This window comes from Danio rerio, chromosome 11, assembly GCF_052040795.2.
Source record: "Danio rerio strain M-AB ecotype USA chromosome 11, GRCz13ab, whole genome shotgun sequence".
In the NCBI taxonomy this organism is placed as follows: Eukaryota; Metazoa; Chordata; class Actinopteri; order Cypriniformes; family Danionidae; genus Danio; species Danio rerio.
The window spans coordinates 38,277,055-38,294,789 of NC_141031.1; the positions used below are offsets into that span (position 1 = coordinate 38,277,055).

Below are 17,735 nucleotides of genomic sequence, written 5' to 3' on the forward strand. Positions count from 1 at the left end.
TTCTGACACAACCTAAATTCAACGTCATTTGACGCTGTTAATGAACATAAAAATAACGTCATCCTTAGATGCTGGCTCAACATTGAATTTTGGACACCTGACATCACAACCTATATCAAACCTAATATTAACATCTCATGACATTGTGTACCTGCTGGGCAATGACTAAATGCACTACAGAATGTTACGTTTACACACATCCACAAATCACATGTAAATGCATCAGCTTTTTTACGGCATAATACTCACTACTCTTGAGTACTTTTGAAATGACTAGATTTTACTCATATTTTGAGTAATATTTACAACAGATACTTTAACTCTACTTGCACTACATTTTTAGTGAAGTATTGGTACTTTTACTAAAGTATGATTTTTCAGTACTCTTTCCACTACTGCCAGTTAGCGGTACCACCCCATAGAGTTTGTTTAACACAAAATGCAGGCATATGTACCCACAAGCACTTATTGGTCAGTTTTTCTCAATGAGCCTGTGTTGAACAAAACACAACATATAAAAGTGCCTTTGGTGTTTCCCTTTTTTAATAAAACCATTAGCATGGCGACACACAGCATATGGTCTATGTCATTAAAACGGCTTATTTCCCTTTGATTTGAACTTTTTTTTTTTTCAAATCATATGGGATAATGTCAGTACACAAGTCAGCCAAATGTATAACTGTTTTTTTTTTTTCAATGAAAAAAACAACAACAAACAAATCATAAATATAACCTGCTGGTGTTTCTAAAATCAAGAGTTACTAAACTCCACCTTTAGCAGCTGTAAATGTACAGTTCATCGAAAAATTAAGTATCCCTTTCAGCAACCATAATAGCTGGCAGCCTTGTGATTCATTGAAAGGAAAGAGGTCAGAGATTTTACTTAAGAACATTCTTTGTAACAAATTATTCCACACTGTAGTCGTGTCAGATTTTATTAAGAGAACAATCCTTTTCAGCTCAAAACGCAATTCACCCGAACATTAGCGTTGAGTGTGATACTGAATATACTGTCCCAGTTGGAAAACTCATTTAAGACTGCCGCGTGCAGGCTTTCTGCCACTTCTAGGGACAGAGTGATGTGTCCAAAAGGGTCCATCGCCACAAGTGTGTCAATCATCTTTTGGCAGTGGTAAAAAGTGGAATAAAGACGCTCAGTTACACTGCCTGAAGGAATGATTTTCTCACACATGAACAGAGCCTCCAATGACGTCAATTCTTTCTCCGAGACAAAAGGATAGTTGAGTATAGCTGAAGCGCAGCTCTCAGCTGAAAGGGTTACTTGTGGCATGAGGCAACTTCAAAGCTTCTCTCCAGCTGATAGCCCCCATAAATAGCGAATTTGAAGGGGAATTTTAAATCAAAAATTGATGAATATTTCACCTCCACATCGATTCATGCTGCCATTGAAGACGTTTTCATCTCTCTGAATCATTTGTATGAGGAATTACGATGACTTTATTCCCATGATCATCTAAGCATCACATTTCATTTATAAACTTCATTTTTTTTGTTATTGTGCAGCGTAGCATTTTGTTCCCCTTAGGTTGGGGAACTTCAGTGCCATGAATGGGAGGATTCGGATCAGAAGCCGCTTATCTGGAGAGTATTGAACGGGCCAATGAATGAAATTAATTGGCAGCGTAAGCTTGCGCAGGTGTGCGACATCTGCAATTATCTCAGCATATAAGCACACCTGAAGCCAGCAGACGCCATCCTTTTCGCTTCAGATCCTTTCTGAGTGAGTCGATGAGGGTTCCTCTTGCTGATCAGCACTTCAGAGCGAACGAGTGTGTCTCCCGGTCCAGAGTGGGTCTTCGCGGTGGCAGACGGTCGAGCTGGGTTACTCCCTTGCCTGCGGTTCTTTGGGTCCGGTCCTCCAAGAGCGGTGCGTATAGTTGCAACTTTCCTAAAAGAGCAACACAGTCGTGCAGCACGTCCTTTTCAGGATGGCGCTCCGACTGTGCGTTTCTGGATGCGGGGGTTTCCTGTCTCCGGATGATGGACACGATCACTGCATTGCATGTTTGGGGGTCCAGCATGTTAATGCGGTGCTCGCGGGCGGTTCATGTCGTCATTGCGATGCCATGACCGTTGCACAGCTAAGATCGCGGCTAACTTTCGCAAGAGAGCGAGCCACCCCAGTTGCCTCCTGTTCTAAAAAAGCAGCGGGCGCTCGGGCAGATCTGAGGGTTTCAGCGGGAGCTAATCCGCCGCCCACGGGCTCGCGGACCTCTCGCTCCTCACGGCGCTCCATCCAAGCTTCGGGTGGTGAGAGTGATCCGTCTAACCAGATGGTAGCTCTCACACTCGCTGACACCGGAGATCAGATGTCCTCCGCGGCATCGGAGGGTGGGCTTTCACTGTCCGACGAAGATCCGGACCCGCTCGCCCCCTCCGGGCAGGTGAGCGCTGTCAAATCGGATCCTGAAGCGGACATGTTAGCCGTGCTTTCCCGGGCTGCTTCGGCCGTGGGGTTGGAGATGGTTTATCCCCCAGCTCCGCGGCCGGACCGACTAGATGGGTGCTACGTAGAGGACCAGAAGGCGAAGCCTTCGAAGCCTCTCGTCCCCTTCTTCCCGGAAGTGCACAGTAGGCTCACGCAGTCCTGGAGGGCACCTTTCTCTGCCCGTGCTGCGAGTGCCTCCGCCCTCACCGCCCTTGACGGCGGAGCTGCCAGGGGGTATGAGGCGATCCCGTCAGTGGAGCGCGCTATCGCGGTCAATCTTTGTCCGCGCGGCGCCTCTACGTAGCGGGGTTTGCCCCGCCTCCCGTCCAAAGCCTGTAGGTTGTCTGCCTCCCTCGGAGCCAGAGCTTATAAGGCTGCGGGCCAGGCTGCTTCTGCTTTGCACGCGATGGCCACCTACCAGCGCTACCAAGCGCAGGCGCTGGCCGAGCTGCACGAGGGCGGGTCCAACCCAAGCTTATTACATGAGCTGCGCACCGCGACCGACTATGCTCTTCGGACTACTAAGTCCGCCGCGTGTGCGCTGGGGAGGACGATGTCCACACTTGTGGTTCAGGAACGCCACCTCTGGCTAAACCTGGCCGATATGCGCGACGTTGACAAAGTTCGCTTTCTTGACTCGCCCATATCCCAGGCTGGCCTGTTCGGCGACACCGTCGGTGAATTCACCCAGGAATTCAAGGCGGTGAAAGAGCAGTCGGATGCGATGGGCAATGTCATCTATCGGCGTGGCCGTAAGCCCGCTCCGCCCGCCGAGCCATCCACCTCCGCTGTTCCTCGCCGAGGGCGCCCGCCAACGAGTGCTGCCCCGCCCCCGCCTGCGCCTCCGGCCAAGCGGGCGCGGCGTTCACCTCGAAAGCAGGCAGCCCCTCCTGCCCAGGGCGCCGTTAAGTCCGGTAAACGGACCGCGAAGCGTCCCTGAGACAGGCCATCCGGAGAAGAGGAAACTTGCTCTTTCCCCGCTGGAGGGCGGGGCCCCGATAACAACGGTACTTTTCAGTGCCACCAAAACATCAGTAAAAGAGCACTTTTTCCCTTCCCCGGATGTGACTGCACGAGTTCTGCCAGTCCGGGACGCGCTGCCTTCCGGCTCGCAGACTCTACGTGCTTCGCCAGTGGCTCACGAGCGCTGGGGGGACGGTCTCCCTTCCCTCAGCCCTCCAGCCCCCTCTCCGGAGTCAGGGTGCGGAGCCAGAGCGAATCGCTCTCCTCCAGCTTTTCCGCGGGACCCTCGTGCTTCCCGGATCAGCACACCCACTCCGCGCTGCCCCACCGCTGGTACGTCAGCGATTGTAGCGATGACTCCATTAGCGAGGGCTCTGCCTGCCTGGTTAGCGCGGGCCAGCCCCTCGCGGTGGCTCATACGCACAATCAGACTCGGTTACGCGATTCAGTTCGCGAAACGGCCCCCCAAGTTTACGGGCGTGTATTTCTCCAGGGTCAACCCCCTGTCCGCCCCTGTCTTGCGAGAGGAGATTGCTGCCCTCCTGGCGAAGGGTGCAATCGAGCCGGTTCCTCCAGCCGAGATGGAGAGTGGGTTTTACAGCCCATACTTCATCGTACCCAAAAAGAGCGGTGGGTCACGGCCAATCCTAGATCTGCGCGTTTTGAACCGCTGTCTGCACAAGCTGCCGTTCAGAATGCTCACGCAGAGGCGCATTCTCCAATGCGTTCGTCCTCGGGATTGGTTTGCAGCCATAGACCTGAAGGACGCGTATTTCCATGTCTCCATTCTTCCACGCCACCGCCAATTTCTGCGGTTTGCGTTCGAGGGTCGAGCGTGGCAGTACAAGGTCCTCCCCTTCGGGCTCTCTCGGTCTCCGCGGGTCTTCACCAAACTCGCGGAGGGTGCCCTAGCGCCCCTTCGGCTCGCGGGCATTCGCATACTCAGTTATCTCGACGACTGGCTGATTTTAGCCCACTCGCGGGAGCAATTGATTATGCACAGGGACGAGGTGCTTCGGCATCTCCGCCTACTGGGGCTTCAGGTCAACCGAGAAAAGAGCAAACTCGCCCCCGTGCAGAGGATTTCTTTTCTCGGGATGGAGCTGGACTCGATCACCATGGTAGCGCACCTCTCCGAGGAACGCGCTCGCCTGTTGCTGAACTGTCTGAGGGAGCTCGACAGCAAACTAGTGGTCCCACTGAAGTTCTTTCAGAGGCTCCTGGGGCATATGGCATCCGCAGCCGCCGTCACGCCGATCGGGTTGCTCCATATGAGACCACTTCAGCACTGGCTTCACGATCGGGTCCCCAGACGCGCATGGCACGCGGGCACACACCGGGTCTCGGTTACTGCGCTGTGTCGCCGCGCCCTCAGCCCTTGGAACGACCCCTCGTTCCTACAGGCCGGTGTGCCTCTAGGACAGGCGTCCAGTCATGTTGTTGTTTCAACAGACGCTTCCAACACGGGTTGGGGGGCCGTGTGTCGCGGGCATGCGGCTGCGGGCCTCTGGAAGGGTGCCCAGCTGCATTGGCATATCAATCGCCTAGAGCTGTTGGCAGTGTTCCTCGCTCTCCACCGCTTTTTACCGGTGCTGGAGCGGCAACACGTGCTGGTCAGGACGGACAGTACGGCGGCGGCGGCGTATATCAACCGCATGGGGGGTATGCACTCTCGCCGCATGTCTCAGCTCGCCCGCCGTCTGCTCCTCTGGAGTCACCCGCGGCTGAAATTGCTGCGCGCCATTCAAGTCCCAGGCACGCTCAATCGTGCAGCCGATGCGCTCTCACGACAGCTGTTACGCCCTGGAGAATGGAGACTCCACCCCGAGTCTGTTCAGCTGATATGGGCGCGATTCGGGGAGGCCCAGATCGATCTGTTTGCTTCCCCCGAGAACGCTCACTGCCAGTTGTTTTTTTCCCTGACCGAGGGCTCTCTCGGCACGGATGCACTGGCCCACAGCTGGCCTCGGGGCATGCGCAAGTATGCGTTTCCCCCAGTGAGCCTGCTCGCGCAGTTTCTGTGCAAGGTCAGGGAGGACGAGGAACAGGTTCTGCTAGTTGCGCCCCTTTGGCCCAACAGGACCTGGATATCAGAGCTCTCACTCCTCGCGACGGCCCTCCCCTGGCGGATCCCTTTGAGAGAGGACCTACTCTCTCAGGGACAGGGCACCATCTGGCACCCTCGCCCCGATCTTCGGAACCTCCACGTGTGATCCCTAGACGCGAGGAAGACTTAGGTAACCTACCGACTGCGGTGGTTAATACCATCACTCAGGCTAGAGCCCCCTCCACGAGGCGCGCCTACGCCCTGAAGTGGAGTCTATTCACTGAATGGTGCGTCTCTCGCAGAGAAGACCCCCGAAATTGCCAGATTAGTGTTGTGCTCTCTTTCCTTCAAGAGAAGTTGGACAGCAGGCTGTCGCCCTCCACTCTCAAGGTTTACGTGGCCGCCATCTCCGCTTATCATAGCGCGGTAGCTGGCGGCACCGTGGGAAAGCATAACCTGGTCATCCAGTTCCTTAGGGGTGCTAGGCGAATTAATCCATCTCGCCCCCCTCTCATGCCCTCTTGGGATCTCGCCCTCGTTCTCACGAGTCTGCGATCCGATCCCTTTGAGCCACTCGAATCAGTATCTCTAAGATTTCTGTCCCTGAAGACAGCTCTGCTGGTTGCGTTGGCCTCCATCAAGAGGGTCGGGGACCTGGAGGCATTTTCGGTCAGTGACTCGTGCCTGGAATTCGGGCCGGATTACTCTCACGTTATCCTGAGACCCCGCCCCGGTTATGTGCCCAAGGTTCCTACCACCCCCTTTAGAGATCAGGTAGTGAACCTGCAAGCGCTGCCCCCGGAGGAGGCAGACCCAGCCCTTTCTTTACTTTGTCCAGTTCGCGCTCTGCGCATTTATGTGGACCGTACTCAGAATTTTAGATCATCTGAGCAGCTCTTTGTCTGTTATGGCGGTCGGCAGCAGGGAAGTGCCGTATCGAAACAAAGATTATCCCACTGGATTGTGGATGCCATTTCACTCGCTTATTCGAGTCGAGGTCAGCCGTGTCCCCCGGGAGTACGTGCACACTCCACTCGGAGCGTTGCATCCTCTTGGGCGCGTGCACGCGGCGCCTCTCTAACAGACATCTGTAGAGCTGCGGGCTGGGCGACACCCAACACATTTGCAAGGTTTTACAATCTGCGAGTGGAGCCGGTTTCCTCAAGGGTATTAGGTAACCCTTTGGTGATTGAGGAGACAACTCGGTAGGGTGTTGAAACACGCTTGCTGCGCCATTCTCCCTAACACGGAGGTACGTGCGCCTTTTTTATCTGTCAGTAAAGTTCCCCGTCAGGTGAGCCCTGCAGATTCCTCCGTGGCCCCCAGCACTGACTCAGCGGAGGAGTCACTTGCTGGCCCACTACGTTGTAGGTCTGCCCGCTGGTCAGCCCGCGTTTTGGGTATAGGTGCCTGCTATGCGTGATCCCCACTAGGCGATCCCATATGCTTATTCCGCCACGGTTAAGTCCCCCCCCTGGGCGGACCCGTGTCTTCCCTCTCCGCTAACCACTCTTTGCTATGCGTACTCCCCCTTTTTAGGGCTAGTCCATAGGTAAATTCTGCCATCCCCCCCCCCCCTTGGGTAACGGATGGCCTCCGCAGCGTCCTCCCTATCGGGATTGCACGCTTCCCAACGTACTGTCGTATTTCCTAGAATTATCTAGATGCTCACGACTTCCCAAAAAATATATCTAAATCCGTAAAACTTCTGTTGAAGTAGGATAAATTAGGGCCAGGGACACGTTGGAGGACCGCGCCCCCCATGATGTGGGTGCGTCACGCTTGCTTGACTATCTCCTCATCGGGGGTGTTGGTAAGGTGCAGTCATTATGGCGCTTTCCATATTCTCCCATTCATGGCACTGAAGTTCCCCAACCGAAGGGGAACGTTCGAGGTTACAGAAGTAACCCTTCGTTCCCCGAGGAGGGGAACGGAAGTGCCATATTCCGTCGCCATAATGACTGTCCCTTAGCTGTTTGAAAGTCTCTTCAGCTTAAAAGGATGGCGTCTGCTGGCTTCAGGTGTGCTTATATGCTGAGATAATTGCAGATGTCGCACACCTGCGCAAGCTTACGCTGCCAATTAATTTCATTCATTGGCCCGTTCAATACTCTCCAGATAAGCGGCTTCTGATCCGAATCCTCCCATTCATGGCACTTCCGTTCCCCTCCTCGGGGAACGAAGGGTTACTTCTGTAACCTCGAACGTTATCCATCATTGTCAATTTGAGTCAGAGAAAATGCATAAAATAAACTCGCAAGGATATAGATATGCAAACTGTTTTGATGAAACAAAGTCTGTTTAATTTACTTATTTTTTGGATCTGCTTCCCTCATGATGTCTCAAGGGCACAGTTTTTCATTCTCTTACAGATTTATATTGCATTCAAGGTGTCTTGGAAGATCTCTCTCGGTTTCTACACTAATAAAAATATTCTTTGATTGACAGCAGGCAACACATTAAAATGTCCATGTAAGTTATTGCCTTTTCTTTTCTTTTTTTTTTTTTCTTTTTTTGTAAAGTTGGCTGTCAACAAAAGCTGTTATTTGCAGTGAGACACAGTGTAAGATCATCCAGTGGCCAGAGTTACAATTTCAGGTGAAGGACAGAGTAAAATCCATTTTCATTCAAACTGCCAGGACTCAAGTATTTGGCCTGTGTTTGCATGAATGTCTATACTGAGATCTCCTACAGCTCTCATAGTTGATGGAGTCAAAGCCCACCCTAGTGTGTAAAACATGAACTAAGTACAACTATTTTCCTCCCTAAATTATTCTATGTTATAATGTGATTGATGACTTTGTAAACATAACTGCAGAACACTACAGTACAAGACCAAGAACTGTTCAGGGGTGCATTTCCGAAAGCCATCATTAGCTAACTAAGGTCGCAAGTTCCGACGTTACAAACATAGTGTTTCCCAAATCCGTTGTTCCAACGAATATTCGCGAACTGCATCACAAACGTGTATGCTTGCAACTAAACCTTTAAAGCTGTGGTTAGAAGCATAGTTTCTAGTTGTGTTCTATTCCTCGTTATCCCTGCTATGGACTATTAATTTAAAACATTCAAACATATAAACTTGGAATAATTTAAAAAAAATTAAAGTCATCTCTTTTAATTTGCTTTCAAAGTATTTTTCAGTTCTTCATATTGACAATTGCATTCCCTTCGTAGTGCACTTTGTAAACATTTATGCCATTTTGAACGCAGCCATGGCTCATGACGAAAGCTATAGGAGACCTATTATTTAAAAGTCGAATTTAGGCTGTTTTGTCTCCAAAGCTTGTGGAAACACACACACAGGCACGCACGCACGCACATATATATATATATATATATATATATATATATATATATATATATATATATATATATATATATATATATATATATATATATATATATATATATATATATATATATGTATGTATGTATACATACAGTTGAAGTCAGAATTATTTGCCCGCCGGAATTATTAGCCCCCTGTTTATTTAATTTTTTTCCCGGTTTATGAGATTTTTTTTCACCCCATTTTTAAATATAATAGTTTTAATAACTATAATTCTGATAACTGATTTATTTTATCTTTGTCATGATGACAGTAAATAATATTTTACTAGATATTTTTCAAAATACTTCTATACAGCTTAAAGTGACATTTAAAGGCTTAACTAGGTTAATTAAGGTTTACTGGGCAGGTTAAGGTAATTAGGCAAGTCATTTATAACAATGGTTTGTTCTGTAGACAATCGAAAAAGAAACTTACCTAAAGGGGCTAATAATTTTGTCCTTAAAATTGTGTTAAAAAAATAAAAATGAGTCAAAAACCATTTTATTCTAGTCGAAAAAAACAAATAAGACTTTCTCCAGAAGAAAAAAATATTATCAGACATACTATGGAAATTTCTTTACTCTGTTAAACATCATTTGGGGAATTCAAAGGGGGCTAATAATTCTGACTTCAACTGTATATATAGCATAAGTTAATGATTTTAATTTATAGTAGGTTATTTATTGAGAAATGAAACTGTATTGCATATGACATAAACCTGTTGGTTAAAACATTTCTATTATTAAGAGAAATAATAAAATGAAATTAATAAACAATATCCTACTAATTTATAATAATAATGTTTGATAATTAAGTATGATATTTTTATTTTCAATAAATAGCCTTATGTAAATTAGGCCTACAAACATTAATGATTATATGAAAATTATACAATTATATGATTTATGTATGAAATTTGAATACGTTTATACATTTTATGTATAAAATTAGAATTGTGTTAAGCTTAATGATTTTATATGGAACTTTCTCAATAATATTTATATATAAGGAAACATAAGTAGGTTGTATATGTGCATTTACACATATTTTAATTAATATGGAAAACGAGTGCATGTTTTTACCAAAACTAATATAGGATTTTTTATTTTATTTATTTTTTTTAAATACGAGTGCATGTAAAACAATAATTTGCGCAAAAAATGATGGGGTTTTTCACTAAAGAAGTTACTCCACCCCGTTTAGAGCGTCATTATGGAGGTTTTACGTTATAACTAGGGTCAGACAGAATCTGCTCACATTTTTTTTTTTTTGCTATTTCTGCACAGAATATAAAATAAAAATCTGTGGATTTATTCAGAATAATTTTGGGTGTATTGTAACTAAAAACTTAATATGTTAAATAAAAAATAATAAATTTTTAACTTTTATTTAATGGTTATAATGCAATTCCAATTAGATCCATTTATTTGGTAAACAAAGCAAGTCTCTCATTTAATATATCTACCATATTTCTACTAAAACAGGGCTTCTTCAATTTTTCAGCCCACTAATGTCAAAACTCCAGTGACTTGTCACCCCCACTTGTGCCATAAAATCAGTCTTCTGCAATTAACGATATTGCTGTGACTTTAATCTAGCATAATAACTCCAGGAATCGCATTTCAATGGGGAAAAAATTAAAAGGTTGATGGCTTTTTATTTGCATATTGTTGTTTTTTAATGTACATATTAAATACTAAGCATATATTAAATATATTATAAGTTGAAAACTATTTAATCTTCTGTAGATTATAGATAAAATATGGTAATTCTTATAGCTTAATACATATGGGTATTTTGGAAATCACCACAAATTCTTTTCCCAAACGATGCATCGTACAATGATAATTCAGCCGCAAGGTATGTCATTGTTTGGGAACGCACCCCTGATTTGAAGTCCTAGCTTTTATATTAAATTATTTTTTACATGGTTACATTTCAATACACACAATCCTGAAGCAGTGATGTTTAGATAATAGTCTATGTGTAACATGCGCTGCTATTATTATGATTATTAATCAATGCCGGTGCGTTTTTACAGCAGGTGATTAATTCAAAGAGAGTTGAGACAGATTATGTATGGTGAGAAGGAGCAGTTTCATTGATTTACAGAGACATCATCAGGCAGAACATATCCAGCAGATGAATTGAGTGTGCGTGGGTTATGTCGTCAAATACTTCCAAGCGTATTTGAAAGCTCTAATTCAGAAGGCTTTCATTCACGTGGTTCACTGTGCTTCCAGTTACCCACACAAAGACCTCATCTCCACGTGCCTGTCCATGTAAATGTTCTATTTTAACTGCCTGATCTTAGATAAAAAAGCAAGACATTTCCTTTTTTTCCTCTTAATTCTGAGCGATGAGTGCTGGAACAGGCGGCTCCTAAATTTAGCCTTGTATAACATCATGCTCCCAAACCATGTGCGTTTTTTTCGCTCTCTGATTTACTGGAACTGTAGAGTGAAATGCCATTGAGGGACTTTGTAACCAAGGCAACAAACAATAGCGTAGCAGAATGGTCAGATTAGTGTGTGAGGAGTGAACAGCTTAAACTTGAGTTTATTTTTTTTAAATATATTGCTTGGGTGGGAGCCATGCTGTGAAATGACTGCCAAAACTTACCTGCAGCAGAGCTATTTTCCCTACAAAAGTTGTCCTGCCCTGCAGAAAAGCAACAGCAAATAATGATTCCTTTACAGACTGATTTACTGAATCAACTAAATTTGACTTTATAAGTCATCATTAGCTATGTTTCCGTCCACATTTTGTATATTCACATACGTGTAGAAAAAAACAGTTGATGAAAATACCAAGATCTGCGTACATTGTGAACCCTTTCAGTATTAGTGTTATTATATTATTAATGACCTCCAGAATAATCAAGACTCCGCACAGTGGGGGATTTAGGCATGGGCAATATGGGCAATCGCCCAGGGCAGCATCTTGTTAGGGGGGGTTGGCAGCACGGGGAGACTTTGAAGGGGAAAAAAAAACAAGCCCTGGTAAAAGTTTTGAGATACCATTTACTTTATGCAAGTATGTTAATTTAACATGTTAATCCCACAATAAAGACCTTAGGGAGCATTCGCATTTAGCGTCTTTTGCACGCGCAAGCTTGTTGCAACCAAAACAACGCTGGTGAAATCAAACTGATGCATGCACGCAGAAAACGATTCCGGCGCACCTCACGTGCTGCTCTGCTTCTGGTGCGAATCCCGGTCGTTTATGTCATGATGTTAAACTGCGCGCTGTCTATGTGCTGTGAAACTGGAGTAACTGGTGTAACTTTTATGCAGAGGTGTCGGCATGCAGTGAGTTTTGCAAGTTAACAAAACCAAAGTGATATATGATGATGATCTTATTTTGACTAAACATGGCTATGATGCAGAAAGGAAGGATGAATCAGGGACTTAAATTCTTGGGCATGAGTCGGTTCTAAGACAACAGATAATTCCATAAAACATACAATTGAAGTCAGAATTATTAGCAGCCCTGTTTTTTTCTGTTTAACAAAGAGAAATTTTTTTTTTTTAATATTTCTAAACAAAATATTTTTAATAACTCATTTCTAATACCTGATTTATTTTATCTTTGCCATGATGACAGTAAATAATATTTTACTAGATATTTTAAGCAACTAGATAATTACGCAAGTTATTGTATAAGGATGGTTTGTTCTGTAGACTATCGAAAAAAAAAATTAAGTTTAAAGAAGCTAATAATTTTGTCCTTAAAATGGCTTTTAAAATTTTTTAAAATGCTTTTATTCTAGCCGAAATAAAACAAATAAGATTCTCCAGAAGAAAAAATATTTTCAGACATACTGTGAAAATTTCCTGAATCTGTTAAACATCATTTGGAAAATATTCATTCATTCATTTATTCTTTTTCTTGTCGACTTATCCCTTTATTAATCCGGGGTCACCACCGCGGAATGAACCGCCAACTTATCCAGCAAGTTTTTATGTAGCGGATGCCCTTCCAGCCGCAACCCATCCCCGGGAAACATCCACACACATTCACACACACTCATACACTACGGACAATTTAGCCTACCCAATTCACCTGTACAGCATGTCTTTGGACTGTGGGGGAAATCGGAGCACCCGGAGGAAACCCACGCGAACGCAGAGAGAACATGCAAACTCCACACAGAAACGGCAACTGAGCCGAGGCTCGAACCAGCGACCTTCTTGCTGTGAGGCGACAGCACTACCTACTGCGTCACTGCTTCACCCCTTGGAAAATATTTTTAAAAGAAAAAATAAATAAATCAAAGCGTGGCTAATAATTCTAACTTCAACTGTATATATATATATTTTTGGCTAGTACTGTGTTGTGGCTAGAAGTGCATCCATATGGTGTGGTTCACCCAGGGTGTCATTTAAACTTGAATCGCCACTGACTCGGCGTATCACACCTTTAAACGCTACCACGTGTTCATTGCGTGTTGGCATTGCCTTCTGAGACGCAAGTCATTTATTAAATAAGGAATAGATTCATGCAGCTTCTACTACCACAGCAAAATCCATTTTGACTTTTGATATTTGGCGCCAGTTAATCAGGAAGTGCCAATTTTGTTCTCTTTGACTCGGTGGATAGTAACGCTCCGTTGTTGCACATCTTATGCTATATTCCAGTTTTGCGCATACATTTGATTCGCATTTTTGGATGAAAACATGGCTATTGTTTTCAGTACTGTCTTAAGATTTGTTAACTTGAGTTACAGTATCCATACTGGTTGTTCATGTGACTTTGTAGATGAACACATTTAACACATTTAGCGCATGTTTTATAGTGTGTTATTGGTTTTGTAGGCTTTTGATAATGTATAGAGAATAATTAAAACCTTTCTTGAGAAAATTAGTATTTATTGCCTAGAGATTTGTATAACTAAGAGATTCATGGAGTAATGGGATTACATTTTATGAGTGGCATTCGCGCCTGCTGTTCTCACGTGAATCCGAGTTCATAATAGTGTTCCGAGCTCATAATAGTAGAAAAGCCGATGATGATCGTTAAACATGGCAGTTTGTTCATGGTTTAGGTTGCTGAAAGAATCATCTGCTCCTTCGTTTTTTGGGCTTCTTCTTTGTTTTTTTTTTTCACACCTTTCTCACGTTTGTCTGTTTATGAAAGGTTTGGATGTCAGAAGCATAGAGATGCGATCACAAGCTCCCTGGAGAAAGTGAAACCGCTCACACTTTGATGGCCTTGTAAAACAAAAACAGGACACGGCAGATTTTGTTCTTGACTTTATGGCTATTCATCAAGACAACGTCAAGGTTATTATATGCATATAATATATATATAATATGTCTCGGCTGTGTATTAAAAATGGCGGCTTCTTTGTTTTCATTCTTCTTCTTGTGTATGCAAGTGATAAAAAATGAAAGGACTCATTCATTCATTTTCTTTTTGGCTTAGTCCCTTTATTAATCTGGGGTCACCACAGCAGAATGAACCGTCAACTTATCCAGCATATGTTTTACGCAGTGGATGCCCTTCCAGCTGCAACCAATCACTGGGAAACATTCACACACTCATTCACACACACTCATACACTACGGACAATTTAGCTTACCCAATTTACCTATAGCGCATGTTTTTTGGACTATGGGGGAAACCGGAGCACCTGGAGCAAACCCACAAGAACACAGAGAGAACATGCAAACTCCACATAGAACTGCTCGAACCAGCAAACTTCTTAGTGTAAAGTCGAACGTGCTACCAACTATGCAGCCTATGAAAGAGCTCTTCACCTTAAATTTGTTTCAAATAATTTGGTTAAAAAATCGTGACTAAATCGTGAATCGTATCGAATCGTGAGTCAGGTGAATCAATACATCCCTACCGATGGTAATAATAACCGACTAATATGATGTGCATCACTAAGTAAGAGTTATAAACTGAATGCAGACCACAGATAGCACAGATATGTTGCTCTTGGAAGAGAAACGATGTTATTTAATAAATGTTAAGGCTCTTGAAATCACTGACCTTTGCCTGCAGGCTTTGATATCTTAGCACTTGTTACATGAGCATAATGCAGTCCCTTTAGATATAGTTGAGAAGGTGAAAGTCTTAAATTGATATCTGTTTAACCTTATTCCAGTCTTGGAAAGAAACAACTGTGATATTAAAGAGCTGTCATTTGTGGCTTTTCTTTCCTGTTGGAAATGCTTGCGATGTGTTCTGGATGGGGTGTTTGGATAGGTGTTGGACATGTTTGGCAGACTTCCTGCAGTGTGAGTCTAATAAGCAAACCAACCATTTCAAAAAAGGCTTTTTTTTTTCCGACAGCAACAGCAAAAGCGAAAAATAAACGCTGTCAGATTGCACACGGTGAGCTGCGTCAGCTGGAGCACAGTCAAACAAATGCGCACACACACACACATTCTCTACTGGTATTAGCGTAGCACGACTAGCGGGGGCGTTAGTCCTCCATTAACCAAGCTGTTTCTCACCTTCATCACTCAGCACTCCTCATCCTCCCACCGTGCTGACCTCTGTCATCCGTTCAGTGACTCATCCCTCTCTTTTTCTCTCTCTTTCTCTCCAGAACTGTATGCTCCAATCACAATATGCACTGACAGAAAAACACTGACTAGTCGCTGTCCAGTTCAGACCAACACCATAGCAGTGCACCTCCGTTTATATTTAGGCCGCAGGACAAAAAAAAAGCTCTTACACGCAATTGACTGGGAGAGATAACGGAGCGAGGAGGGCTCTTTCACCCATGTGGGTGTAAGGATGCTGGAAATCATCCTTTGTAAAGCCTGGTGGGGCTGTTTTGAGCAGCGAAACGGCTTTCAGCTCTATTAACATATGCGGCAGAGGGCAGTTTTGTTGGCTCACAATGCTGGTCTGAAAGCTTATAAGAGCAGCAGTCAGTCTTTCATCTTTCACTCTGGCTATGACTGCCTTGCTATTAAATACGATAACTTATAATTCACTAAAGTGGACGGTAGTTTCAATACGGGCACATTATACAATGACTTACTGGAGAAAACAGCATAAAATTGACAGGATTTTTGAGTTTTTGTCCAAATAAGACAGAAGGAGTGGCAGGATATTTTGCAGATTGGGTTTCTGTGGTGTGTTTCCGGTAGCAGTGAAGTCTCATTAGTTGTAGTTGCGTCATATTGCACAACAGTTTTGCATATGGTGTAAACCAACAAACTGCTTGTCACTAAAAACTTTGAGTAAGGAGCACACATTGTTATATTCATATGTATTAATAGTTTAGGCAGAGTGAAGAATAATAAATATTAAGTATTAGTCATTTTCTTAGTGTTTTTCAATCATTTTAAACAAGCATGTGGATTTAACGCATATTAAAGGGACAGTTCACTCAAAACTGAAAATTCTGTCTTAATTTATTCAATTTTCTGTTGAACACAAGAGTCTTGGAAACCTGTAATCTATGACTTCCATAATATTTGTTTTCCCTACTATGAAAGACAATGGTTACATATTTCTAACATTATTCCAAATTTCTTCCTTTGTGTTCCTTTGTGAAAACTCATATGTAGCTTATAATAATGCTATCAAATGATTCGCACCCAAGATAAAAGATTGTATTGACATAATATGCATGTGTACTGTTTAGATGTGTTTATATATATGTATACTTAGACACAAACTGTAGATAAATAAAACAAATGTACATGAATATTTTTACATATATACTTATATGATTTGTAGTATATATAAATATTTATACTAAATATATAAACTAGATATATAAACTAGATATATTTTTAATAAATAAAAATTATGCACGCATTTTTTTTTTTTTTTGTAAATATGAACTTTTATTTTGGATGCGATTTATCAAAGGTAATCATTTGACAGCACAAATTTTTGGTTGAACCATCTAATTAAATGGTTTTGTTGTACTGGACACAGTGTTGCCACATTTGAGGTTTCCCACCTAGTTGGGGGATTTTGAATTTAATTGTGCGAGTAAAAAATGGCTGAGGCTAGTTGACAAAATTTGGGCGGTTTTGAAACATACAGGGTATGTACTGCTCATGTACTGGTTAAATTATTTCAGAGAATAAATTGCAATATTTTTCAAGAGTAATTAATTAGGTGAATTAAAACCACATTATTTCTTTTACCAGAAACAAAAAATATAACATTACACTGAATTCATTTTTTTTTTCTTTTTTGTGCCACCCCAAGATTTGGTGTGGCCTCCTCTGGCCACCCCTAAGAAAATTTTCTGGGGGTGCCACTGCCCCACAAGTCTAAAGACATGTGGTATCGGTGAATTGGGTAAGCTAAAATTGTCCATATAGTGTATGTGTGGGAATGAGTGTGAATGGTTGTTTCTCAGTGATGGGTTGCAGCTGGAAGGGCATCCGCTGTGTGAAACATATGCCTGATAAGTTTGAAAACGTAACTGTGTGCTCTTACTCCATTCAGTTAGTAGTGATCAGTGCATAACGCAAAAATGCGTTAGCCCACCCGCAAGGAGGTGAAGGAAAGTTGACTTTGAAAATCAGACCACCCTTCGTGTACATGGCGTCACACAGAGCCTGCAGTTAAACCCAGAAGTTTATCATAAAACTTTTATCAATCATTTTCCCCGCAATTGACAGCAAGAACGAACATAGAAACGTTGTCAGATTGACAAGCAGCACCTAAATGTGTTTAAAATAATTAAAAACACCAAATGGGATGAATTGATGCATTCACGCTATTATGCATTTTACCTGAACCCATGGAGCTGCTGTGGAAGCTGAAACTCCTGTGTCCTGCTTCTGTTGTGTCAAACAAGTCATCGTTTCATGAGTTGCCAAATGAATTATTTTTAGTCACCAGATTTACAAGAGACACAGTGGAACACACTAGCTGATTAATGATATCCTTAAAACTAACAGACTGAACCTAATATCTAAAAGACTTTATTTTAATTTCACAGGACATTTAAT

The 17,735-nt window shown here is 43.5% G+C and overlaps 2 protein-coding genes across 2 annotated transcripts in view; both read left to right on the forward strand.

The window, feature by feature from the left end:
• Nucleotides 1–2,809, forward strand: part of LOC147841849 (uncharacterized) — a 45,475-nt gene extending 42,666 nt beyond the window's left edge. Inside the window, exon 2 of the mRNA XM_087274029.1 lies at nucleotides 1,530–2,809. Coding sequence (XP_087130155.1) covers nucleotides 1,950–2,753 — 804 coding nt within the window. The 5' untranslated portion in view covers nucleotides 1,530–1,949 and the 3' untranslated portion in view covers nucleotides 2,754–2,809. The remainder of the gene's footprint in view (nucleotides 1–1,529) is intronic.
• Nucleotides 1–17,735, forward strand: part of camkvb (CaM kinase-like vesicle-associated b) — a 76,863-nt gene that overhangs the window by 9,237 nt on the left and 49,891 nt on the right.